Below are 26,979 nucleotides of genomic sequence, written 5' to 3' on the forward strand. Positions count from 1 at the left end.
CGAGCAAGGAGGTCGGACAGGCTGAAGCAGACCGGCTGGTTTTAGTGGTGGAACTTTGCGGCGCTGGCAATCTCGACAACTTCTGACGTACTGCTTCACGGTTTTTGTGAGTTTTCGCCAATAGTACTTCTGCTTGATCCTCGCGAGAGTACGCGTGAAACCAAGATGCCCGGACGTTGGTTCGTCGTGGCATGCACGTAGAACGTCGTCGCGGAGAGTAGCGGGAACAACGAGCAGGAAAACGGCTGCCGTAGGGTGAAAGTTCCGCTTGTATAGGATGTCGCCACATAGGCAGAAAGAGGACAAGTGACGCGCGAACAGCCGTGGGGGTTGTGGGCGGCTTCCTTCAAGGTATTCAATCAAGGGCTGGAGCTCGGAATCTTGGCGTTGCTGATGAGCAAGGTTTAAAGACGGGAGAGTACAAAGAAAACCAGAATCGTCGTCAGTATCTAGTGGTGCGGGTTCGACGGGGGCGCGGGAGAGACAGTCGGCGTCAGTGTGTTTCTGGCCAGACTTATAGACGATGGTCACATCAAATTCCTGCAACCGAAGGCTCCATCTTGCGAGACGGCCTGAAGGATCTTTGAGATTCGCCAGCCAGCAGAGAGAGTGGTGGTCGCTGACGACACGGAAGGGGCGCCCGTACAGGTATGGGCGGAACTTCTGGATAGCCCATATGACTGCCAGACATTCTTTTTCAGTTGCTGAGTAGTTTTTTTCAGCAGCGGACAAGGTTCGGCTGGCATACGCAATAACGCGCTCAACACCAGCTTGGAACTGTACGAGTGTCGCTCCGATACCAACGTTACTAGCATCAGTATGCACTTCTGTGTCGGCCTCGGTGTCAAAGTGACCAAGTATCGGTGGTGTCTGTAGACGTCGCTGAAGGTCGTGGAAGGCGTCGGATTGTGCTGGGCCCCAAACAAATGTGACGTCGTTCTTGATGAGTCGTTGCAAAGGTTCGGCAATTTCACAAAAATTGGGTACAAAACGGCGGTAATACGCGCAAAGCCCTAAAAATCGGCGGACATCGTGTTTTGTCTTCGGTATCGGGAACAGAGCAACTGCCAGGGCTTTGTCAGGGTCAGGGCGCACACCGGTGCTGCTGACAATATGACCTAGAAATTTGAGCTCCTCGTAGCCAAAGTGACATTTTTCGGGCTTCAGGGAGAGGCCGGCGGTGCGGATAGCTTGAAGAACCGCCTCAAGCCGCTGGATGTGTTGTTCAAACGTGGTGGAAAAAACAACTACATCGTCTAAGTAGACTAAACACGAGTTCCACTTGAGGTCAGATAAAACTGTGTCCATCATGCGTTGAAACGTGGCCGGAGCGGAACACAATCCAAAAGGGAGGACCTTAAATTGATAGAGACCGTCGGGTGTTATAAACGCCGTTTTTTCCTGGTCCCGTTCGTCAACTTCAATTTGCCAGTACCCACTACGTAGATCCATTGAAGAAAAGTAACGGGCATGTCGCAGGCGATCCAAGGAGTCGTCAATTTGAGGAAGTGGGTAAACGTCTTTTTTCGTGGCCTTGTTCAGTTTGCGATAATCGACACAGAATCTTAGTGAACCGTCTTTCTTTTTAACTAATACAACAGGTGAAGCCCAAGGACTTGTCGATGGTTGAATGACATCATCGTCGAGCATTTGTTTCACTTGATGACGAATAGCATCCTGTTCTCTTTGCGACACCCGATAAGCGTGTTGGCGAACAGGTTGGACGGTCGGTTCAGTGATGATTCTGTGTTTGATTAAAGGAGTCTGTTTGACCTTCGACGTGGTGGCGAAACAGTCGCTAAATGACGATAGCAGAGTAAGGAGCCTCTCCTTCTCGTTTTGGTCGAGCTGTGGGTTGACGTTGATGTGACTGGTCAAGTCCACATCGCTGGGTTCCGGAATCGAGATTGTCGTTACCGAAGCACAGGCGTTGGACTCGGCCACCGTTTCAAAGTAGGCCATGGTGGTATGCCTCGCAAAGTGTTTGTATTCGCCACTGAAGTTCGTAACTAGAATCGTGGTTTGCCTATGTTGGAGCTCTACGAGACCTCGTGCGACGCCGACTTCGCGATCCAGCAATATGGTGAGGTTACCTTCGGCGATGCCTATTCCTAGTTGTTCTTGGGGGCATTCAACGAGGACGAAGATGCTACTTCGAGGCGGTAACGTCACGCAGTCATCGACCACGCGTAAAGCCGGGCGGTGATGTTCATCCGCCACATTCGAATCCGAAGAAACATAGTTAGAAAAAGTCACGAACAAGTCACGAAGGTTAATGATCGCCCCATATTCCTGGAGAAAATCCATGCCCAGTATAACTAGCCGAGAACACTTGGGCAGCACAAGGAAAGACGCTACGAAAGTCGAAGTAGAAATTGCAAGTCTGGCGGTGCATCGTCCAATGGGTGACACGAGGTGTCCTCCGGCCGTAATCAGATGTGGGCCGTCCCACGCTGTCAGCACCTTGCGTAGCCGAGTCGCCAGTGAGGCACTCATAACCGAGTAGTCAGCTCCCGTATCTACAAGTGCAGTTACTGGATAACCGTCGATTGAAGCAGTAATAGCAGCAGAAGTTTTTTTTTGCAGTTGCGAATGAAGGCGTCAGTGGTACGTCGCGAGGGGATGGCGTCGGCGGAGGATATTTGACGGTTCGCATGACAGCGGCCTCACCCCCGGAGGTCGCCGTTTTCAGTTTCCCCGGCGCGGGCTTCCACCGTTGACTCCAGCGGAATCAAAGGCGGGTCGAGCACGGTTCGGTGACGCGTACCGACGAGGTGAAGGCGACCGTGACTGTCTTCGCTGTTGGGCAGGAGGAAGCCGGTTACTTTCTAAGTATTTCTCGATTTCGTGCGGGCGTTCGCCATAGCGCGGGCAACGGGCGCCCGGACGGTATCCCCGCAGACCAATCCGTCGGTACTGGCAATCGCGATACATGTGACCAGCCTCCCCGCAGTGATAGCACAACGGACTGTTGTCGGGGGCGCGCCATACTGTAGATTTGCGCGGACCAGGATGAAAGGGTGCCTGCGGATTCGTGCGGTGGATCGGACTTGGGGAGCGTCGAGAAATCCCAGCAGGCGGCTGCGAAAAACGGCCCGTCGACGGCGCGCAAGCCCGAAGAGCATCCGCGTACGAGAACGTGGGGGGTTCGGGTCGTGTTGGTGGCGAGGGATGAACCACTTTGCCGATTTCTTCTCGAATGACATCCGTAAGAACCGCGGCACTGGGAGGTGTCGGAGCCGATGCATAGGACTTCTGCAGTTCTTCTCGAACAATTTGTCGTATTAGCTCGGTAAGTGACTCCCTGTCATCATTTGCAGGTACGAGAGAGCATGCAGCAGTCATGGTGGTCTGGCGTTCATACTGCGAGAGCCGCTGCCGAAGCATACGTTCCATGACTGTTGCCTCACGAACGAACTGAGAGACTGTTGTAGGAGGATTACGCACGAGGCCCGCGAAAAGCTGTTCCTTTACGCCTCGCATTAACGGACGCACCTTCTTGTCTTCTGGCATTAGTGGGTCGGCCCGACGGAACAATCGCGTCATGTCTTCGACGAACATGGCGACGGTTTCGTTTGGCATTTGGAACCTCGAAGACAGTGCCTGTTCGGCTCTTTCTTTCCTTTCGGGAGTGCAGAAGGCTTCGCATAGCAGTCGGTAAAACTCCGGCCAGCTGGTAAACGAGGCTTCGTGGTTCTCGTACCATACTCTCGCCGCGTCTAAAAGGGAAAAGTAGACGTTCTTCAACTTACGGCGATCGTCCCAGTCGTTAAAGGCGGCGACCCGGTCGAAATGGTCCAACCAGTCTTCAACGTCCCCAAAGGCGTCGCCATGGAACGGGTTAGGCGTGCGAGGCGCGTTGAGAATGCATGGTACGGGAGCATTTGGGATCACCTCGGTTTGGCTTGCGGTAGTTGTTGACATCTTCCTCACGGAGCTTGCCAGGGGACTGTATTGCGGTGGAAGACCTTGGAGGCGACGGCTGCTTCGATAGATTTCTGCCGTCCCCGAGGTACTGGCGTCGGTAGCTTCTGGTTCAGGACCCGTAGGCATACGATGGATGCGTACCCAGCAGCTCCACCAGTTTGTCACGAGAGGAAAAGCCAGTCAGTCTGTTCTAAGCGAACAGCCGTTTACAGTTCGTGTTTGCAGCAGCTACCACGCACACTTCTTCTTCCTCGACCTCTAGCGTAACTAGTGCGTGCCAATATTGACGCAGTCGCAATACAGTTATCGAGGGTCATTAGCATTACGTGGAAATGTAAATCACTGTTGCCGTTTAAAGTTAAACTTCTCATTTACAACTCGCGTTTTTATTCATACCTGCATTATTGCTTATTGTCATGGGGTACAAGTACTTTTGTTAATTTGCATAGATTACTTGTCTTGCAAAAGAAGTTTGTTTGGCTGCTCTTTAATGTCCCCTTCCAGTCCCATACTATAAACTTATTTCAGGAAGCCAACATAATTTCTGTGTTAAAGTTATACCAGTACAAGTTAACAACTGCATTTAGGCGGGAAGTAAAACTGAACTGCTCCTTTCTACGAGAACTTTGTAGCCTTGAATTCAATGACAAATTTTACGTTACCCGTAATAAAGAGATGTGGCGAGTGGTCACACTCAGAACAAATTATTTAAGGGAAAAGCGATCGTAAACAATGCCAATGCTTCTAAATAAATATAATAATCTAGGCGTTTATGTCACGCAAATAACGGCCCAACATCTGCGAGACTTGTATGTGCAGGATTTTTAAGTTACTGGATAAGTAAGTGTACATCCTCTGGGTTAGTATGTATATAAAGTTTGTATATATGTGGGTATGCATACGAGTGTGTATTTGTATACGGCTATATGAAAGAAGCAGTTCTGGTAAATATTCACAGTGAAGCAGACGCGCGTATGAAGCGGTTTATTGACGTTTCGGCCGGGGTCCGGCCTTCATGAGAACCAGGGTCAGGGTCGGGCCTTCTGATAAAGGCTGGACCCCGGCCGAAACGTCAATAAACCGCTTCATACGCGCGTCTGCTTCACTGTGTATGTATATATATGTATATATATTGTGAGACGAGGTTTAGGCCAGCCATCCTCTTCTATATTCTCTCGAGCGAGAACCCCACCACCAGGCCCCAAAACGGTGATGATGAGTATGCACAGGTGAGAATATGAAGCGTATGAATAATGCTCGCACTCGTCGCACAATACCTATATATACCTAAACCTCGTCTCACAATCTCTCTCTCTCTCTCTCTCTCTCTCTCTATATATATATATATATATATATATATATATATATATATATATATATATATATATATATATATATATATATATATATATATGTATATATATGTGTGTGTGTGTGTGTGTGTGTGTGTCTGTGTGTGTGTGTATTGTTACGTTTCGCCTACGACGCGCGGTATAGCCGGCGCGGATGCAACGGACGCCGGGGCTTCGTTCAAAGCGGCGGACATTTTGGCCCGTTCGGAGCTCCCGCAAAGCCTCCCTGCCAAGCGCGTCCAGGCGTGTTTCAGTGCCACGTGTCTTCGTGTGTGCGTGTGTGTGTGTGTGCCCACGCTTGTCAAAGCGCGGCAGCCGGGGAGAGGAGCTCCCCAAGTGTGAAGCGAGGAGGTCTGACAGGCGCCGGCTTGGCGGATGCGTCACTACACTCGTCTCAACGTGTCTCTCAGCCTGTCCGTGCCCGCCGTCACGTGGTCTCATCCCGTGACCTTCCTTCTTGCCCGCGACGCCGAGAGTATAAGAGCAGCTGCCCCCGGACGCCAAGAGGGAGGCTCCGATTTCTTCCGTTGTGTTACGTGCTCTCCCGTCTCTCCACTTCGGTCGACCTGACCGCCCGCTCTTTTGCGATGTTAGAATAAACAAGTTGTTCTGTTAGCAGTCGACTCATGCTTTGCCAGGACCTTCGGATGCTTCCAGTTGTGCCCCAGGCCGCCAGGCCAACGCTACCCTTAGGGCTTGCGGCCCATTTGCAACAACGGGTGTCAGCACTGAGGTTCCAACCACTCGTGCCAGCGGTGCGATTCTTACAGTATGTTTGTGTGTGTGTGTTCAGCGGCCTCTTCGTATTTCATTTGTATTCACCACGAGAACCAGACAAGCTACCCTAAGTATTTTTGATCTGCTCACCACTGGCTCTGTATATATATGGCTAAGTGTGTGCATGTGTATATGCGAGTATGTGGGTTCAAGAGGGTATATATATGTATAATGCGTGTGTGTTTGCATGTATGTTGTTGCCGAATATTCTGTAGGGGGGGCTGCGGGCCTCGTCAAGCTGCCTCTACTGGAACAGCTTTTACTTGCAGCCTCCTCCATCACGTAGAACTAGCTGACGCTCTTACCACGCTTACTGCGCTCTACATATTGCAAGGCCTCCTTTATAACCTACAATATCCTTCAAGTGGCCTAACTCAAAGTAGCGACTATCCATTGATAAGAAGAACAGTAGAAGCATCCCTTTTATACCAGAGTAGTAAGGGATGCCACAAGCCTCCTTAATTTTAATGTTATACTGCGTATTGCTTTCTGTATAGTAAGGTCAGACCTAAACAGGAAAGACTGAGTTTAATGAGCAAGCATAGAATGATTTCAAAGTAAAACGAAGTAACTTAGCGCGTTCAGAGAGTCCAACTAGAACAGCACACTTCTCAGGAGAAGCACAAATGCGTTTAAGGCATGTTGGGGTAAACTTCCGCAGTGACTGTTCCTGCACAATTGCTTATACAGGGCGTCTAGCGAAACGTTTTCGTAGTTCTTTAACGATAGGGAACATGCGATAATTAGTCAGTTTTCTCGGCACTGCTTTCATCGCAGAGACATACATTATGCGGTGACTAGAGGTACTAATTGTACTAGTGGAAAATTAGACAAGTTAACTTTCTAATCAAAATACCCATGCTGCTGACCGCAGTGGAAGACATTGAAGTCCGTCCTCCGAGGAGCTCATAATTGTTTCCAGAGACGGGAAAGGTTGGCATTGATAACTCCGAGAGCATAAAATGTTCCAGGCAATTTCACACATAAATGACAAACTGAAGTTCCACAGAGTTCTAATGTTACGCCTGTAGAAACTAACGAGCCACCAAGAAACCAGACAGAGAGCTACCCATCGTTCCAACTCCAACTATTTTTCTACAACGCCCTTAGCAAGGGCCCATGAAAGACGAGAGTGCTTACGCCTGTGGGCACGTAAGCACTGCCGTAGCCCTCAAGAACGACACCGAGACAATTGACATAGGTTTGTCTTCCCTCGAAGCCATGCTATGTATGACCACTTCGCGTTCCGACAGTGTGGACCAGAGCTTGGAGACATAACAAACTTACTCTGATTCTCAGGAAGCTTGTTAAAGTAGCCCTAGGGGTACCGAGTATCGCTGCAACCGACAAACTCACGAGTCTAGAGGTGCACAACACAGTAGAAGAAATCGCGGAGGCCCAACAGCTAGCGCAACGCGAAAGATTGACAAGAACACGAGCTGGCAGGAACTTATTACAGACAAGAGACGTAGAACTGACTAGATCAAGGAGTCCAAGAGAAGCTGAATTAGAATGAAGGACTGAAGTTAGGAATAAGATCAGAACCAACCCTCCCCCCAGAAACATTAAATCTTCTTTCTGGGCGAGTTGGTGCATACTTGACATAAAAATTGTTACAGCGCAATCACAGGCAACCACAAGTAAGAAGGACGGGACACAATGTGTCCCGTCCTTCTTACTTGTGGTTGCAAGTGATTGCGCTGTAACAATTTTTATGTCCCCAGAAACATGCATCCAGAATTTATCAAAAGGAGAAAAGGAAGATCTAAAGCACTCTTGCATTAAATAGAGCAGCAGAATCAACTGGCAGCTAAAGCTGATGCTGCCTGGGTGAAAGGTAAAGAATCATATACGGCCATTGTATCAAATTCTCAAGGGAAGGTGCAAGGCACTATCACTATTTTCACCAAGGACGCCATGCTGGGGAAACAAGCGGCAATTGCTTTAGCCATCAGGAGTAATAAGTGGCCCTGCATTTACAGTGATTAAGAATCCGCTATAAAGTGTTTTGATAAAGGCTACAGCTGGAGTTGACTTCATCTTTCTGAAAACAATGGGGGTTACGAGAACTGGAATCCGATGGTTTCCTGCTCATATGGGAAACTGGACGAGACTTGGGCGAACCTCAATGAGGTTGCTCATGACTTGGTACGAGTACTTGCTAACCGTGGCAATTACAACCGAGCCGTACACCAGCAAACCAGGGAATGTAGAGATCATTTAGTAACTTACAATGACATTGCCAAACATCACTATTTAGGACGCAGGCAATTCCCATTGCTACATTCAAAACTGAACAGGCCTCAGGCAGTCTCAGTGCGCTTATTGCAAACAGGTACACAACCCACGCCGTACCACAATAATAAAATATATCCAGAGAGGGAAATTAAGATGGGCTGCAACGATTGTAATTGCATCATTGGAATCAACCCTATGCTGGTGGGGTGTCCCGCGACTCTCGCCAACCTCGTCGAAGAATAGACACAGTGGGAATGAAATATTCAAAGCCTATTGTTTCAAGACCAACTAAGGGCCGTCCAGAGGGCCCATGATGTCGCTGAAGGGCATGGCCTGACAGTGCCAACGTGGGAGCGGCCCGCTTTGGCTAAAAAGTCGAGCCTCCGGGCCTGATTTCAATAAAAGTTTTCACAAACAGACACCAAGCGGGTGAATTGTTTCATTCAAATGGGAGTCAATTGTATCCGCAGACCACGAAAGGACTTATGAGGCAGGATATTTCTTGTAGCCATCAGAACGGGGAAGTTGCTAAAATCCTTTACATAGGTGAATACATTAATACACTACTACCACCAGTCTCAATGATGACGGAGTTTATTCGTGGCACGTGAATAGGAAAAAGCTCCGTCTGCTTGTTGCAGACTTCCTTGCAGTCCGCACACAGCCGGAGGCTGACATAATTATTAGGGGCAATGGTTTCGAAGATTCGCAGCTGAAGAAGTTATCATAAGCCAGAATTCAATCAGAAGTCAATCATATGGAAGCTTGATAATAAAGAAATTTCCATTGTCCAATTTAAAGAACAAACATTACCGCATATAATCCTGCACCATCTAATAGATTTAACGGGAACTGATGGGTTCGCACGCGATCATCTATGCCATAGAATTAAGGGTAATGCTCATAGGGGGCATACGTCCTTCCTTCCTTTCTTTTGCGGAGAAGGACCCAGGCCACTATGGCAAACTATGACAAATTAGTTAAGGGTAATGCACCATACCGAAAGAAGCACCTTCACAGCTTCAATTTATGTCCGCTTTTTGACCACATGAATATTACTGTAGATATTGGCTGTGTAGCCGCCGCTTTCGTTCATGATTGTAACGAAGGACAGGGAGCACTAATGCCGATGAGAGCAAACGGTAGGAAGGGACCACTCAAAAGCGAACCCTGCAAGTGATCGAGCGTGGACAAATTTAGGGAAAGCTCCGCTGCAATACACGATTTTACCAAGGGGATTTTCTTTCCTTAGGGCGACGGTTTGAGTCGTCAATTGTTGACATGATGAAGACCTTGTCGCATGGATTCCGTAGAATTCCATGCGACAAGGTCTGAAGAATTAGGTTGCTCCGACATGGATTCCGAAGAATTAGGTTGCTCAAGCGCTGTCCCCAGACACAATGATGCATATTTAGTTAGAACTTCCACCCAACATTTAAAACTGTTTCTCTACACCAAATGAGACAACCCTATAATCTAGCAATACCAGACACATACCGTAGCGTCAAGCAGAACAGGCATTGAAATGCGTCACTGGCGCCAACCTGACGCATCCTCCGCAGGCTTTTTGCACAATTTAATGCGAAATTGTGATTTCGACCTCGAAAATCATTAAACCAGCTTAGATTTAGGCAAAACCTATATGTGTTCTGAAATTACAATTCAAGTTATTCGTGTGGCTAATGTTAGTATTTAAGGTAGTTCCGCCAGCCGCTTGTGCCCTAGTGAACCCTTGCTCAGGCTATTATTTATTTTTTCAGCTTTCACTGCCTTGATACGACAGATACGAACAATTCCATAGGAAAGTCGCCTCACCTGAACGATACGTCGAGATAACTTGAAGCGTCTCAAGACATTCAAAAACGGGACACTGGTTAGATGTAAGTTGTTCTTCGTTTCCTTAGCCCCACCTGCGACAAATAAAATGGCTGTTCAAGTACACCGCGCTTTAAAGAGTAAGTCGTCAGGAAATTCAGTTGCGCTTTACTGCACTTCTAATATTCTTAGCAGAAAATACAGCCCCCTCATCAACAGGCAACAGCATTGCATTTCTGCACTACTGTCAGCTGTAGAGATCCTACGGTAAAACGCGGTTTCTATAGCCCAGCGGCAGCGTATGAAAACTCACAAAAAAGGAGTATTCATTGAGGCATCATGTTAACCATATTTTGAAATATCAATCAGGTCTTTCCGCACAATCTACGACGCTCACTAGCTGAAAACTCAAAAGAACACTTACCTGTGACAAGGCTGAAGACTGTGCCCAGAATAATCGTGAGTAGCTCACCAGACAGGGCCATCCAGTAGAAAGACAATCGGTATAGCGGGAAGACGTAAGGGAGGCTGCACAAGATATTGGGATAGCGCAATAACATGTAAATTTTACGGTGCTTCACCTTGTACATTATGACAGTAAATGCACCCTAGGGTAAATACTGGGCAGCGCTCTGGGAGCATAAACGTACATAATTGTGACTGAACGCCAATGAAGTGTTCAAACCCTGAAAAGCTCGCACTAAGTAACGGTCAGCGTCAAGTTGGTCGTTTTCAGCGGTGCCAAGCGAGGATGGTGTTTTCAGCCAAGATAACTCGCTTAACGCGCACATTTATGTGGGTATTACCGCGGTGGCTTTAATATAGGCTACTCCAAACGGTGACCCAAGCTGCATAACTGTCACGCCTTAAACAAGTAGTACGTGGCGTACAACGCCTGCTAAAAAGAGGCGCCAGCCAATGGTGAAAGGGTAACCGTTAGCTTGATACCTGTCCATTGACAAACAGTTATTACGAACGAACGGCTTTGTGTATTCAGGTCCTGAGACCATACTCCCAAATCGTTCTGTTAGGCTAGAGCAAGCTATGAAACCTTGCGCTACACAACTCGAAGCGATTGCGCGGGGTCGTTAAACGCGGCCATGTAATATAAGGCAGTTCTTTTATACGAATAAGCGCATTTCAGTTCGGATTCAGAGGCCAAATTCAAAGCAACTCTTAATGCAACACTTGGTCCTCGGGCGTCAGTGTTTTCAAGTTAATCGAGGGCATGCGAATAACAAAGGGTGTGGGACTACCGAAATTTTAGAATACGAATCGAATAGCGCCTGCTTTCTTGTCTCCTATTTATTTTCTATGCAATGTTATCGAGTACTTGCTCCTGTGAAATAATATAAAGGACAGCAGTAGCTCCCGTCTGCATTCGAAACGACGGATGGAAGTGCGCATCCTTCTGGATTCTGTGACGAGGATAACAGTAGGGAACACAAAGGGGAAAATGTATTTAGGTAATATATGTAGAGAAGCGGAGATAGCGGAGCAACAACCACACGAGCGCTTCTTCGATCCTCGTCTTCATCTCCTTGCTGGCCACTAGTGCAAGTTAACCGCAGCAGTTACCCAGATGAAGCAGACCCTACAGGCAAAGCAACGAGAGTTACCTGTCGTTAAGTAAGCACGCCTAGCCTCGGCAGCCCACGACGTGGCTTCTTGATTTTCGCACAGCCACTTGTTATTTTTCCACTATTACCATGTGTGCATTTTATTAAAGGAAATTCTAGTGCTGGTATAGGGCTCCTTCGACGACCACTTTGCTCCTTGCGTCTGGTAGTGCGCTGCTGGGCCTCTGTCATTGTCCTCGCTGTCCTAGTGAGCCGAATAGGATCGCATTTGCTTTATTTGTGACTTACAAGTCTCTCGGGTGACCAGAAATTCAACTGTGAAAGGCATAAACTCTACCATTTTAGGCGAAGAAGAGTTTTCGTGCCAAAGTGACCCCAAGGAACCTTCCCACTTGTGTTTGTTTAGAAATTGAAAATATCCGATATTACATTCCATACTCAAAGTTTGTTTTTCTGAAATATTTGTTTTCGATTTCGTTAGAACTACTCGCTGTGCGATCGCCTTTACTAATGATAAATAGAATGTGGCAGTTGAACAGCACCTGGTATTAGAACTGTTCCCTTTATAAATGTCACTAAAAATACCATTTGTAAAGAGATAAATTGCGAAATTCTGGCGCTTTAGCCATAATTTCCTCCTCATTGAACTTCGTAAATTTAGTTGTTGCTGCCAGCCAGCGCGAAAACCTTCCGCTACCTAACCTATGATTTTGTTTCATGGGCAAGGTTGTTCCACCGTTTATCCAAACGCAAAGCCTACGGCGTCTGGTGGTCGCAGGTACATGTACGTCTCTCGTGAGTGTGGCCTTCGAGATCGCAACAGCGCCACATTCTCGAGAATAATTATCACGTGAAAATTTTTTCGGTGTCCCGCGTTCATAAATGTGCCGATAGACGCTGGGGCACCTCGTGCACTGCGTCCGTGGAAGGCGCTTGTATGCGGATATCTCTATATACGTGTTTTGCCGGAATTCAAAGTCATAAGGTAGCGACACTACTGATATCGGGTAGTCTGACATCGGGTAGTCTGTTCAAGGGGGACTCACGGCTGCTGCACCCAACATTCAAAGTCACGAGGTGGCGCCACCAGAGCTAGGACTGTCGCATCACGCACCGCTTCCGATGCACTACGGCACTTTACCTAAGTCACTCCGAAGCATCTCCTTTTTTAACTGCTAACACGTCAATGCTGACGCGTCCCTGCTTCGACGGCCTTGTCCAAATCATTAACTCTGGCTTCTCAAGTGGAGCCATCAGAAGGTTCAAGAGGGGAGCTCGTTTTTTCTTCAAGCTCTGCATTGCATGAGCGTGTCATTTATAACATCGGAAAAGCAAATAAGAACAATCAGAAACTGTGTTGGTATGGGGTCCTGCCTGAGACACGATCCGTTAGAGAACTTTTTTGGGACTGTCAATTATGTGGATTGAACGATTGTCCCAGACCAGCGCAGTTCCTCATTGTTCTAACCGATCCTGGATGAGCCAGGATCCATTAGAGAAATTTTTGGAAATGCACAGAGAACTGTAGAAAAGTACATGTAATTCATACAATTACGTGTCACACGTGAAAAAATGTAACACTGAAGACCTACTTCTTCGTAAGCAAATGTCACTCAAACAATACCTGGATATTATCCAAAGAAACTGGCTACTTCAATTCTTAATGCCACAGGACTACCGATCTATTGGATATAGCAAAAGCTCTTATTTACAAGATTATATACCTAATTACTCATTTACTTAGGTAATATGTCTAATGTAAACAGTACAATTACTTTATTTATGTATCTATTAATTGAAAGCTTTTTTTACTTGAGGTATTTCAAAGTTAGATAATACATATGAATTCAATATTTATGTAATGAATTAGACGCACTCAGCTCTTTATATTCGGTGACAACCGCTTTGTATAATTGCAACTGGAATACCTAAGGAAAATCAAGCCTTTATTCAGGCGAAAGGCTTAAGCGGCTCGCTGCTAGATGGCCTTGAAAAAGAAACACGGGGTCTATAGTAGGCTAGAACTTAAAAAGAAACAGCAGCTGGCAACCAAGGCACAAAGACCGCGCGGCGTTGTGTTACTCCGCTAGCCAATCACAAATGACAATGACAAATGACAATGGAGGAAGGAAACTGAGGAGAGGCCCTACCCCCTCCGCGCTCTAGGAGAAAAGTGTGGAGGAAATGACGTAGTAGGTTCTCCTTTGTTTTGCTGTTCTTTTATTTCTTTGCTGTAGCGGCCCCGCCTTTTGGGCCACAATGGCGGCTTTGTTATTGTTCTGTGTGCTCACACGTGTTGCTCCGTAGGTTTCGCACCGTGGCAAAGGCGCCGTGCGGGCAGGTTTGCGTTGGTCCCCGTGTTTTGTTGCTCTGCGTTACCTGGACCGTGCTCTACCGGATGATGCCATGGTGAGGTAGGACAGGAGGAACTAAGTTCGTGAAATGAACGCGCATGCAACGCCGTACGCAATGGCAACGGACGAAGGAATATCTGCGGGAAATTTTGCCCTCTTTGGCGGAATCATGCTAACGTGCTAACGATTGTTTAGTATTGCTGCGGAGCGCGCGGGTCCGAGCAGCACGGTTGCGCGCAGCGCGGCGTGGTTTCGCGAGAAATGTAAACAAGAGAGGAGAGCTGGCCCGATAGGCGGAGCAACGCCATGAGCAACGCCAACTTCCGGCTTCACTTTCGCTTCACAAAGAGTCACGTCAGGGCCTCTCCTGAGTTTCCTTCCTCCATGACAAAAGCAAACACAGTCGTCGTCATGCGACGTTTTCAAAAGGGCGTCGTACTTGATACCTCCAGAGCGTCTGCTGTTCTTGAAGAGTCTTTTCATCGGCGGAAGCGATGCGGTATGCAACGGCATGAACAAAGTGTATGGAGTCTGCGCATTTCACTCTTCAAAAGTCTGCGGTACTATTCATTTCACTGATGAATAAGTTTTACACATGAAACTTCAATGTCAACTGAAGCGAAGCTCCACGGTAAGTAGTTGCAAGGAAGCAAGCATTTTATTTCAGTTCAATAAAAAATTACGCTTTCGCCGTTCCACTATAACAGACGACTGAAAACGCATCAAATTATGCGCTTCAGAGATTTATTTTTGTGGTTAACGCCTTATATGGGTAACAGGGGAACTTTGAGGTACGAAATATTTTCAGCCCAGCGGAGGAACAGTGGCTGGCGGTTACGGGGGTAGTGGCGGGGCTTCAATGCAGACTTAAGTTGGACCCAACTATAGTCGAGTGGTACAAACAAAGCCACGTGACCTTCTCCGAACGAGCTGCGATTGGAGAGAGCAACGAGCGGGGCGCGCAGACAGGAAAACAGATGTTGCGTCGCTGACATGACGTAACGGCGGCGGTGGCGGTTGTGGTGACAGTAAACTGCGAAGCGAGCGACATGGCGATGGGGGACGCTGGCCCGGAACGTAGCGGATTGCGCGAAGGGCCTCGGAAGTACGAGAAACGAAGTGCGACGTGCGAAGCGGCGGGAGAAAGGCGTTCAAGCGCGAGTGCTGCTTTCCCCTGCTGGGAGGATGCAACGTAATTGTGTTCGGCGTGTGTTACACATTTGTAACACTTACTGGCGACAACTATGCCTGCACATTTAGGTAGTGCATTAAGTGCTCGCATGTGTCGTGGAGGAGGTCTACCTAAAGCGCCACATGTGTACTTCACACCGCGGCTCGTTATGTTTTGCGAAAAATCTGATCCATCTGATCGTATATCTTAATGCATTACCAAGTGTGAAGCATGCTATCGCTTTCACGTTTTACAGGACTATAACATGCTGTCGAACTTTTTATAACAACGCGTCGTTTGAAGTACATAAACTACAAGATAAATCACAAACAACACAAACTTCGACATACGCGCTAGCGGTGTACAACCAGCACAACTGACAACAGCAGGAACAAGCGACGGATTGACGTATCTTGGCGGCGGAGCTGCTGTCGCGAGGGCTGGCATCCAAGCGTCGGACTTTTCCACACTTGATGCCCCACGGCAATGGATAGCGCATTCCGCCCCTCAACACACTACCCCCTTCCAGTACACTATTCTACGCATAAACAAATATTTTTTCATACAGGCCAGTGTTGTTTTAAAGCGAATAGCTTCCTTTGGCTCGTTCGCCCATTTTCGTTGTTGGTGGATGGTCAGACCTGGCAAGGAACGCGTTCGTTTATTTGTTTGTTCTTTCGTTCACTCAGGCCAATCGGTTCCATTTATACTGTTTTTTCATCCGGCTGCGTTAGCCTTTGCAGCCATGTTGATACGCGAATGCCGCAAAAAAAAAAAAAAAGAGACATGGCTATACAAGAAGCACTAAAGGCAAATAGCCACTCAAATGAGCTATTGGTAGTTCCACGACGACGGTGACACCAAGTGGTTTGCGCCACCTAAGGTCGACGACGCTAACGGCGATCACTTAAGTGGATAATTGGGCTAGTTGGTGTGGAGGGAGGGACGGGTGCGCGATCTGTGAAAATATACCATGAACAAAGCAGAAGTGAGCGGACACGAAGGCTGCGCTCGCAACTTGTTTTTATTCAGAAAGTAGTCTTAAGCTGGTAAACCATGGCACCCCATGTGGCAAGGAAATCGTTTCGTAACGCGAAAAGTTATTAGATAAACGTACTTCTATTTTTAGTAAATTGCGCTTCAACGTTTAAGACTGCCTTGCGAAGGCGATAAATATTCGTTGTGCAAGATTACCGATGGCTGAAGGATACATGTCTCGTTACGCTAAGGCTATGTGAAAATTTTGATAATTTACCTCGTCAGCTGATCCATGTGCTGTGATTGTATTGTAATGTCATGGGATAATGGGAAGTAACCGCACATGGTGGTTGTAGTAGTGTTTTAGTGCATTCACCTATGTAAAGGATTTTAGCAAGTTCCCCGTTCTGACGGCTACAAGAAATATCCTGCCTCATAAGTCCTTTCGGGGTCTGCGGATATAATTGACTACCATTTGAATGAAACAATTCACCCGCTTGGTGTGTGTCTGTGAATACTTTTATTGAAATTAGGTCCGGAGGCTCGACTTTGTAGCCAGTCTTGTCTAAAGACGGGCTACAGACCGTGCCAACGTTCCCACGTTGGCACGGTCAGGCCAGGCCCTTCAGCGATATAATGGGCCCTATGGACGGCCCTTAGTTGGTGCAATGGTCTCTCATATTTCAATGCATACTATTTCGTAGCGGCTGCTTCTGTTCTAACAAACGAGTATTATCATGACGACCAGTCTGGGTTATGTACACGTAAGGCCGCACCTTAGGAGCAAACAAGAAACCAAAGCTATGCTCCACGGGCTGAATGCTGCACTTTCCATCGTCATGTCGAGTCGGTCTTTTGACAGCTTATGGTCAAGTTCATGGCGAGAACGACGACAAGAACATGGCGCAAGCTCGTATGCTGCAGAACGTGAATTTATTCCGTGGGAGCGAGAAATTTATTTTGATTTTCAACTACTTTCGGGACAACGACTTGACGATATATTTGGTAAGGTTATTGATTTGAAAGACGAACGTATCCTTTACAGACAACAACGTAAAGAGGAGTGGCGTCACTGTTGTATGCACGCAGCGGCCACGGAGGTGTTTAAACACCTTCTGGCAAATGCCTGCCTTTGCCCTTCCCTAGCAGCAAGAGCTTCATTGACTTTTGTTGCAAGCACACTTGTATGACGCTAGGCTAGGTATACCTTTGAGCCATGGATTCTTCTACCCCTTCTGTGCGATCGGTGTCATTGGTCACAAAGGGGCACCGGTCCATCGTGCCGGCAATCACAGGTGGAACAGGCATGGCCGATAGTCCTCTGCCCACGGCGTGCCACAACTGCAGTGCGCAGACCAGCAGGCAGGCCCACGCTGCACCCTGAACGGACGAGTATCTGTCATTCAACTATTACGGTACACTTTATTTGATATAAAGTCTCAAGATGTTTGTGAAACAGGAAACAATGGGCAAAAATGTTTGGCTCGTGGTATTTTTAGAGACAGATAGAAAACTATGAAGGCAATTAATCAGTGCCAAAATCGGGGTGGGGGGATATTTCATGTCCGCCTTACGTGGTTGCGATTTGCTGAACAGCAACTTTTCTTTGAAACCTTTACGAGTGCAAAGGCTAGATCTTAACACAGAAAGGTTCAAGGAATGTATGGGGAACGATTGATTTCACTCTCATTCTCGATACTGTTTACACATTTTGGGGGCGTATAGTAGGGCAATGCATTCCTTTTGTTTAACGCTGTGCGCCCGGTACTTTCAGGTCAGAAATGACATGAGCGTTGTGACCATGCAATTGTATTCTTGACATGAACTGGCATGCGCATTGTTGTCAATAAAGGCAACAAAAAGAAAAGCACAGAGGAATGTTGTTGTGCGACAAAGACATGCCCCAAAAGGTTTAAATTGTTTTTAGAGTGTCGCTTCCCACGAAACCACCAGATCAAAGTCAGACCTATTTTAATTGTGCGGATGTTCGCACACAATTCTTATGATCTCTTTTTCTAAATAAATGATTCTGGTGATATAGGGGCTGAGGTTAGATCCACTGCTACAATGTGCAAGTCAGCGAGCGAAAGACCTCAGAAACGTTCAGCCCGATGCCAGGAGGAAAAGGAGTTCTTTATTCTTCTTCATCTAGCCTCACAGCTCGCAGCACGAGGCACGAGACACACGCTGGAGCGCACCATATATAAAAAGGCGGACGAGGAAGATTGTGATGGCTGCTAGAGGGCTCTCCACCCCTACACCCCTCCCCCCCCCCCCCTCCCGCCCGCTTTTAGGAGAAGAGCAGCGGTGCACCGGCTCCCAAGAAACAGCCTTTGATGCTGGGCGATCGAATAGATCCGTCTTTTCAGCGGTTGTAAAATCGTTGAAAGCGGGTAATGATCGCTAGTTAGGCTGCTTTGGTCCTGTCTATCGCCACGGCTTCACCTCCGTTGAGGTCGATGGTAACATTTCCTTTTTTTTTCTTGGCCCGATGGATACCGTGGATTGCACCATCATATGGAGGCGTAAAAGACGGTTGGAGGCCTTCACGCCGCACGAAAACGTGGCTCGCTGTAGGAATGTCTGCTGACAAAAAACAATATTAGATGATGTAACTCTAGTAGGGGAACGACGCAAGCGTGCAAACAGAAACAGAGCTGTTGAACGTAGCTGTCTGGATCGGGCGTGGCAACAGTAGCTGGTGCGAAAAATTCGCCGGGCAACCGCAACCTGCCCTTGACCAGCTCCGCAGATGTGCAGCCGAGGTCGTCCTTGAAAGAGGAGCGCCCGCCTAGCAGGACGAGAGGAATGTCTTTAATCCAAGAAGACTGAACCTGGTGAGCCATCTAAGCGGCTTTAACTTGAGAGTGAAGGAGTTAAACCATTCCATTTGGCGATGGGTGATACGCGATAGCCTGAACATGGCGGACGCCAAGCAGGCACGTGAGTTCGCGAAAGAGATCACATTCGAAATGGCGGCCGCCATAGGTCGTAACAACGCTGGGGCGTCCGAAGCGCGGCATCCAGCCACTGACAAACGCGAAAGCCACTGTAAGTGCCGTTATGTCACTGAGAGGAAATGCTTCAGGCCAGCGGGTATAATGGTCTACACAAGTGAGTATGTAGCGAGCACCAAGGGATGCTGGTAGCGGGCCAGCGCTGTCAATATGAATGTGATCGAACCGGGCGTCAGGTAGAGAAAAGGACTGATTTGGCGACTTCAGGCGTCGTGTGAAGGCATTCGCGATGCCAGCGGCGCACGCCAGAGCTCACATTCGGCCACACAATGCGGAAAGTAATTAGACGCTCGGTGATACGAACTCCGGGATAACTTGTGCCGTGTAGCTTGTCAAATACACGACAGCGGAGTCTGAATGGAACGAATGGTTGTGTTCGACCTTTTCACGCGTCGCAAATGATAGTGCCTGATTAAATGGAAGCAATAGATCGGACAGCGCTAATGACGTAGTAAATTACTGGTAGTCCCGAAGCTCGACGTCCGAACGCTGCGCCGTGCCAGTTTCTTCGAAGTCAACTGTGGCCGTGGATATTGTGTCGATACCGGAGAAGGCCTCTGCGGCTACGCTGACTGGGCCTTCAATGTATCGTACGTTCACGGTGAACTCGGAGATGAAACTGAAGCGCCGTAGCTTCATTGCCGTATAAGCGTTGTGATTACCGCGAAAAGCTAACGTGAAAGGCTTGTGATTTGTGAGGACGTGATAACTTGTTTCTTTCAGCAGGTGTTGGAAATGCCGAACGCTCAAGGATACCGCCAGCAGCTCGCGACCGAACGTGCGCACTTCTGCATGCTTCTGGGACAAAAACCCGAGTGGGCACCAGGAGCTGTGAGACGGCGCCGACTGCACCAGCACCAGCACCTGCCACTGCACCAGCAGGATGCACCAGCAGTGTGGCATATACCGATGCGTTTTTGGCAGCTTGGAGTGACTCTTCGGTGTACGACGTCCAGGAGAGTGCAGTGGGTGGAGCTTTAGGGGTCCTGAGAAGCTCGGCCAGTGGTATAAATAATTCGGGCGATGTTCGGAAGAAAGCGGCAGTGATAGTTGAGCCAAAGGTACTCGCACTGCTGTTGCAGTGACGTTGGGCGAGGGAACCCGTGCAAAGCTTGAACTTTCTTTTCGAACGGTCTGATTCCTTCGGGAGTCACACGGTGTCCGAGAAACTCAATGTAGTAGACAAGAAACACAACTTTGTCGGGTTGATGCGAAGACCGTATTCCTGGAGCCGAGAAAATGGCAGGCGCAAATGGTTCGTATGTTGCTAGGGGGAAATAGTAGCAATACTAGGTCGCCGAGGTATGCAAATACGAGGGGGTCCCTGGGTGACCTCGTTGATGAACCTCTGGAAAGTCTGATCAGCGTTTCTCGGCTTAACGGCATGGGGACCTACTCAAAAAGCCCGAACGGTGTCCCAATTGCAGACTTTGGTATGTCCGCTGGCTCGACCTGGATTTTATGGTAGGCCTTCACTAAATGCATCTTGCTGAATATTACCGTTTTAGCTGACTTGGCTGCGCAGTCATAGGTGAGCGTTGAGAGCACGGCAATTCCCGCGCGGGCACCGATCCCCTGGGCAATGCCTCCTTTACTACCGTATTTTCGCGATTCTGACTACCCCCCGATTCTAAGCACTCCCCCCTCCCCCCCCCCCCCAATTTTCGCGAGAAAATTGGGAAAAAAAGTGTGCATGCGAATCTAAGCACGCCCCTATTTGTTAGGAAGAGCGCGTAGCCAAGGCCGCCAAGCGCGCTTGCTCACTCAGTCATCGAGCCGGAGCCGTCGGAGAACCGAGGTGGCACGGCGTCCGCGGCGCGAGTACGCCGTACAGCCGGACTGTACGGTTGTAGGGCGAAAGCTGCAGAAAGCGTACCCATCAACCATCGCAAAGTGGATATCGGATGCTTGGAAGCGGGTCCAAGTGGACGTTGTGGTCAAATCATTTAAGAAGTGCTCGATCACAAACTACTTCGACGGAACGGAAGACGACCTGCTGTGGGATACCGAGAGCGGTGGTTCAAGCGATGCGACGAACTCGAGTGGCAGTGATAGTGACTGAGCATCCGACACAAGCGGTGGGTTCGCACTCTGCACCGATTTTTCTGTTGAATGTTTGCAAAATGAAATCTTATTTCTCGCACCCGTCTCGTCGCGATGTCGCAGCGAAAGGAGGGAGGGGGGTCATTCTAGATTTTTCGTATCTGAGCACCCCCCCTCACTTTGGGCATCGGGATCGTGAAAAAAGGGGGTACTTAAAATCGAGTAAATACGGGTAGATGCCCGCCGCGTCGCTCGCTTTCCCATTGTAGCGACGGTTCCCTTAGTTCAGCATAAATTCCGTGAGGTGGCGCTCGTTGTCTTTGAAACGTTGGCTGTTCGTTTGGATATTGTGGCGGATGGACGTGCTTTTCGGGGCTCCGTGGCGACGACGAAATCATAAGTTTTTGTGCATGCTTTGAGCTTGCTTCTGTTTCTTATTTGCTGGTTTTTTGCGTTTAAATAGTAATTGGGGGGTTTTCCTTTTCTTTCCCTTTTTTGTCTCTCGTATTTCGGGTGCGCGGGTGTGCTTCGTGTAAATTTGTTTTGCAGGATGATTAGAGCGTCCTTTCGTGCCACGTGTTCCAACACGTGCAGCCGGGTGGGACGTTGAGTGTTTGTAGTCTTTAACTAGTAGGTTGGCAGTGGCAAGACAAATAGCTATTAGCGGTTTTACTGTGCGTGTTTGGTAGAAAAGTGAGAGCGTGGCCGCGTGGTTGAGCGCGTGCGAGAGCGTGTCATACCTTCGGTCTCCGCGACATTGTTTATTTTTGAAACAGTGGTGACAGTTCCTTTGCGGCATTTTGAGGATTTGGATCCTGTGCGTATCCTTTTTTTCTAAAAGGCACGTGCTCTGCATTGATATAGTATTATAGTGTTTGCAAAAAGCCGTGCAATACATGGCGAGAAAGCCGGTAAAGCAGGCAGTACGGGGGGGGGGGGGTCCCTCAAGGCAGATGAGGAAGCGGGTGAGAATGGAGAGGGCGTCGAAACAACCGGCACACAATGTGATGTCGATACTAGGCTGCAGAAAATGGAGGCTTTCCAGGAAGAGCTTCTCAAACAGGTGCAAGAGCTCAAAAATGAGCTAAACAGTGAGCGTGAGGCACGGAAGGTAGTTGAAAAAGGCTTGAAGCAGCCGAGGAAAAGCTGAACAGGGCCGCCATTGTGAACGACAATGTGCGTGACAATGGAACGCAGACCCCCGACGCGACGCGCGAGGGAGGGTCGGAGAAATACGTCGAACGCAGGCAGGGTGATTAAGGGTTAGCTGGAAACAGCAGCACCTACTTTGAGGCCGCTACGCGGAAAAAGCAGGAGCCCAGGGGACAATCCCCCTTGTCGAGTCCGAATCACGCGGAAAATGACAAAGAAAAGCAGGGAGAGGTAGGAGAAAGTGAAATAGTCATTATCGCTGGCGATTCAAACATGGCTGGGTGCTGAAAAGCAATTGTGGAGAGGGTGAAAGGCGACAGAATAGTGGAGGTAGGGACATTTCCAGGGCGCACACTTGGTTTTATCATGGAGCGAGCAAAAGAAAAGCTCGCGGAAAATGCCCACGTGCGCAACCTCGTCATAGTAGCAGGTGGGCTAAATGACGTCCTAAACAGGGAAGGGCCAGGACTAGCCCAGCGCTTGGCGAAGGGGGTGGACGACTTGCGTGAGCTATCCCCTCAGGTGCAGACCGTGGTGTGCACGGTACCGGAGGTGCCTGTGCGTGACAGTCACGTACAAAGAGCCGTAGTGGCTGCTAATGAGGCAATCTGGAAAATGAGCCGAGAGAAAGGCTTCGAGGTTGTCGAAGTAAACAGGGAAGTGAGAAGTTGTGGTGGTTTTAAACGAGACGGGATCCACTTCAATTACAGGTTAGCACGAGAAGTGGGCTGGCGACTTGGTGGTCGCGCTGTTGCTTTTTTAGGGGGCCCGCAGGCGCTCAGGAGGTCAGAGTAGATAGTAATGAAGAAGGTTCCCTAGGGGACGCTCAGAAGAGCATCGCCGTCGATAGCGAGAAAAGTAGGAAAGCAAGAAAGAGCGCTCGCCATGCAATAGGCTACATAAACATGCAGGGCGGCAGAAGAAAAGAAAAGTGGGCAGAGATTGAGGAGCAGTTACAGAGAGAACAAATAGGGGTGTATGCGGTTACGGAAACGCACCTTAGAGACTCAGAAGAGCCGCCAGTTATTGAGAATTATGTTTGGGAAGGGTGCAACAGAACTAAGTAGGAAAGAAAGGGAGGGGGAGTCGGAACGCTCATCCATCAGGGAGCCAAATGGAAAAGAGTAAATTCACAATGTCAAGAGCATCTTTGGTTATCAGGTACAATGAGTGGGAAAGAAACTTGGCTGGGTGTTACGTATTTGTGGACCGGAAAAAATTGCACAGAGAAGAATAAAGAGTTAGTGGAATGCATAAGCGCTGATATTAAGGGTTTCGGGAGTGGTGCTGAAATTGTCCTATTAGGTGACATGAATGCCCACATACAGGATTTAGATAGCTATACCGACAATAACGGGAAGGCAATGCTGGACCTTTGTGAGCAACACAACCTCGTGATCGTGAATACAGGGCCTAAGTGTGAAGGACAGGTCACGTGGGCAGTGGGAAACCGGCAATCAACCATTGATTACAGTCTGATGACAGAAGGAATTCATGATAAGTTGAGAGAAATGGTCATCGATGAGGAAGGGTTTAACAGCATAGGGAGTGACCATAAACGCATCATATTGAAAATGGGATATGTAGTTGGGAAAGAGAGCAAGGAGAGCAAAATGGCCAGTCCAAATTTGAACGCTGAACAAATAGCAAATACAATCACTAGAGTTGAGGAAGAACTTGGCAAATGGCCAAGTAAAGAGTGGGAATATGGTGAGCTTCTAAGTGTAATAACGACAGAAATACGGAAAGAGAAACAACATGTTCGTTGCAAAGGAAAAAAGAAACCAGAAAGCTGGTGGAACAAGGAGATACGAGAAGCGATCGCCGAACGACAGAAAGCATCTCGAGAGCACAGGCAGGCAAAGAAGGCGCAGCTGTCACAGGATGAAGTAACTAGTAAATGGGAAATATACTGGGAGAAAAAGTCTATGGTTCAAATACTGGTGCAAGCAAAATTAATAGGTGAAAGTGAACGTTGGTTGTCAGAAATACGTAAGAAGGCCGCACCTAGAATATTTTGGAGCCACATAAAATTATTAGGCAGGAAGTCAACAACAATGCAACAACATATCCTAGACGAAGATGAAAGCAGACTGGAAGGAGAAGCGGCAATAAATTACATCCGAAAAATAACAGCCGAATCTTTCCAAGGCAATGACGAGGTTGTATTTGAGGAAAAAAGCATGAAAGAGACCCAGGAAAAGGAGCTGGTTCTGACAAATTTAAACTGGAAGAAAGCGGAAGCGAAAATTCCTAAGCGCACAGCCACAGGGCTAGACGAGGTTCCCGTTTAGCTGATAAATGAACTAGGACCAAAAAGTGAGGAAGCTCTGGTGAAAGCAGTGGAAAAAACTTTAAAAGATAGACGGATACCAGACAGTTGGCGACAAAGTAGAATGAATGTAATTTATAAGGTAAGGGGGAGAAAGACAGAATTCACTCGTATAGACCGTTGACCATTACATCGGTAATATACAGGCTAGCAGTGCAGGCAATCAAATTAAAGCTTCAAGCATGGACAGAGAATAATGGCATTTTGGGAGAGCTTCAGAATGGCTTCAGAATAGGTAGGCGTTTGGACGATAACTTGTTTGTTCTTACTCAGTGTATTGAAATATCAAAAGCAGAAAGCAGACCGTTGTATGTGGCCGTTTTAGACATTACAGGAGCCTACGACAACGTAGACCGCAACATTTTGTGGGATATTCTGGAAGGGGAAGGCTTAGGTAACAATTGTATACAGCTTTTGAGAGAGATTTACCTAGAAAATACCGTTTGCGTTGAATGGGAAGGGATGAGGAGCGCGGAGAAAGTTCATATCAACAAGGGACTGAGGCAAGGGTGCCCTTTATCCCCGCTGCTGTTTATGATGTACATGGTGAGGATGGAGAGGGCGCTGGAAGGAAGTATATCGGGTTTAATATCTCATACAAACAGGCAGGTACAGTAATAGAGCAGCAACTCCCAGGTTTATTTTATGCGGACGACATTGTGTTGCTCGCTTACAAGCAAAGCGATTTGCAACGTCTGGCTAATATCTGTGGACAGGAAGGCAACAATTTAGGTTTGAAATTTAGTGTTAGAAAATCAGGTGTTATGGTATTCAATGAAAACAGTGAACAGACAGTGGAGATACAGGGCCAAGAAATACCTCGGGTAACAGAATATAAATACCTTGGTATATGGATCAACGAAGGCAATGGATATATGGAAACACGGGAAAAAAACCATAACAGTCAAGGGGAAGAGAAATGCAGCCATAATGAAGTACAGAGCGCTATGGGGATACAATAGGTACGAGGTCCTCCGAGGTATGTGGAAAGGGGTAATGGTTCCAGGACTTACTTTTGGAAATGCGGTTGTTTGCTTTAAATCAGGGGTACAATCAGGACCCGACGGGAACCGAAGGTCAGTGGGTCGCCTCGCATTGGGCGCTCACGGGAAGACTACAAATGAAGCTGTGCAGGGGGCTGGACTAGTTTTGAAGTTAGGGAAGCTCGCAGTAAAATTGAGTATGAAGAACGGCTGAGGAATATGGAAGAAAGTGAATGGGCTGGGAGAGTATTCAGGTATCTGTACAGGCAAAACATTGATTCACAGTGGAGGAAAAGAACTAGGAAGCTTACCAGCAAGTATGCGGCCTGTGGGGTGGGCAACACAGCAACAAGGAAGGTCAAGCGGAAAGTCAGAGAGGCTGAATTATTCTCATGGGTGGCGGCAATGGAAAAGAAACCTGCCATGAGTAACTACTTAAGAGGGAAAAACGAAATCAGGAAAGAAACCATTTATGATAACTCAAAGGGAAGCTCATTACTTTTCCAAGCGAGATCGGGATGCCTTAGAACACGCACCTATAAAGCGAGATATAAGAAGGAAGAAGAAGCATGTGCTTGCTTCGGTAAAGCTAGGGAAACGACGGAGCGTATTTTATTAGAATGTTAAGACGTCTACCCAGCGGTCGATTTAGGCACCACTGGCCTCCTTGAAGCCCTTGGGTTCAGCGGGAGCAGTGGTAAAGCAAACAGGTCCGCAATAGACATTAGTAAGAGGCGATTGGAGGATTGGTGGAAGAAAAGTAGGGAAACGACCAGAGACGGAGACGTACAAAAGCACAATTCGCAATAGGGGATCAGAAAGTTTGGACGCGGCAGTTCATAGTGTTTTTTTTTTCTTTTTGCATTGGTTAACCTAGGTAGGATATTAGGCAGCATAGTAGCAAGAGCTTGGTGGCGCAACCCACCGCCCCGTTCCAAAGGGGACGCTCATAACATCCATCCATCCATCCACTTCCGGTGGCGGCGGCAGCGGCGCCCGAATGCTTCCGCCGGCGCGTTCGTAGCGCCGATATTCGCGGACGTCTGTTAGCTATCGTCCTCGTGGGCCTCCGAGACGGTGACCGATGCTGTGGTAATCTCGGAGGCTGCAGCACGTGATCTACGTTGCAGGCATTCGCCATGAGAGGCGCTCGTTGCCTTTTCGCAGAGACGAGAAAAGGGAGAGGGCACGGAACCGAGTTTACCGGACAACGCGGCAGGCATCTAGTAAAGAAGGCATTGCCCTGGGTCACGCTTTGGT

The 26,979-nt window shown here is 48.2% G+C and overlaps 1 protein-coding gene across 1 annotated transcript in view; it reads right to left on the reverse strand.

Annotated features, from left to right (window-relative positions):
• LOC129386789 (sodium-coupled monocarboxylate transporter 1-like) overlaps positions 1 to 26,979 on the reverse strand; it is a 46,526-nt gene that overhangs the window by 14,513 nt on the left and 5,034 nt on the right. Inside the window, exons 3-5 of the mRNA XM_055074990.2 lie at positions 17,400 to 17,572; positions 10,534 to 10,637; positions 10,110 to 10,204 (exon numbers count right to left, since the gene is read on the reverse strand). Of these exons, the coding sequence (XP_054930965.2) occupies positions 10,110 to 10,204; positions 10,534 to 10,637; positions 17,400 to 17,572 (372 nt within the window). The remainder of the gene's footprint in view (positions 1 to 10,109; positions 10,205 to 10,533; positions 10,638 to 17,399; positions 17,573 to 26,979) is intronic.

Source organism: Dermacentor andersoni, chromosome 8 (genome assembly GCF_023375885.2).
Source record: "Dermacentor andersoni chromosome 8, qqDerAnde1_hic_scaffold, whole genome shotgun sequence".
NCBI classification, from domain to species: Eukaryota; Metazoa; Arthropoda; class Arachnida; order Ixodida; family Ixodidae; genus Dermacentor; species Dermacentor andersoni.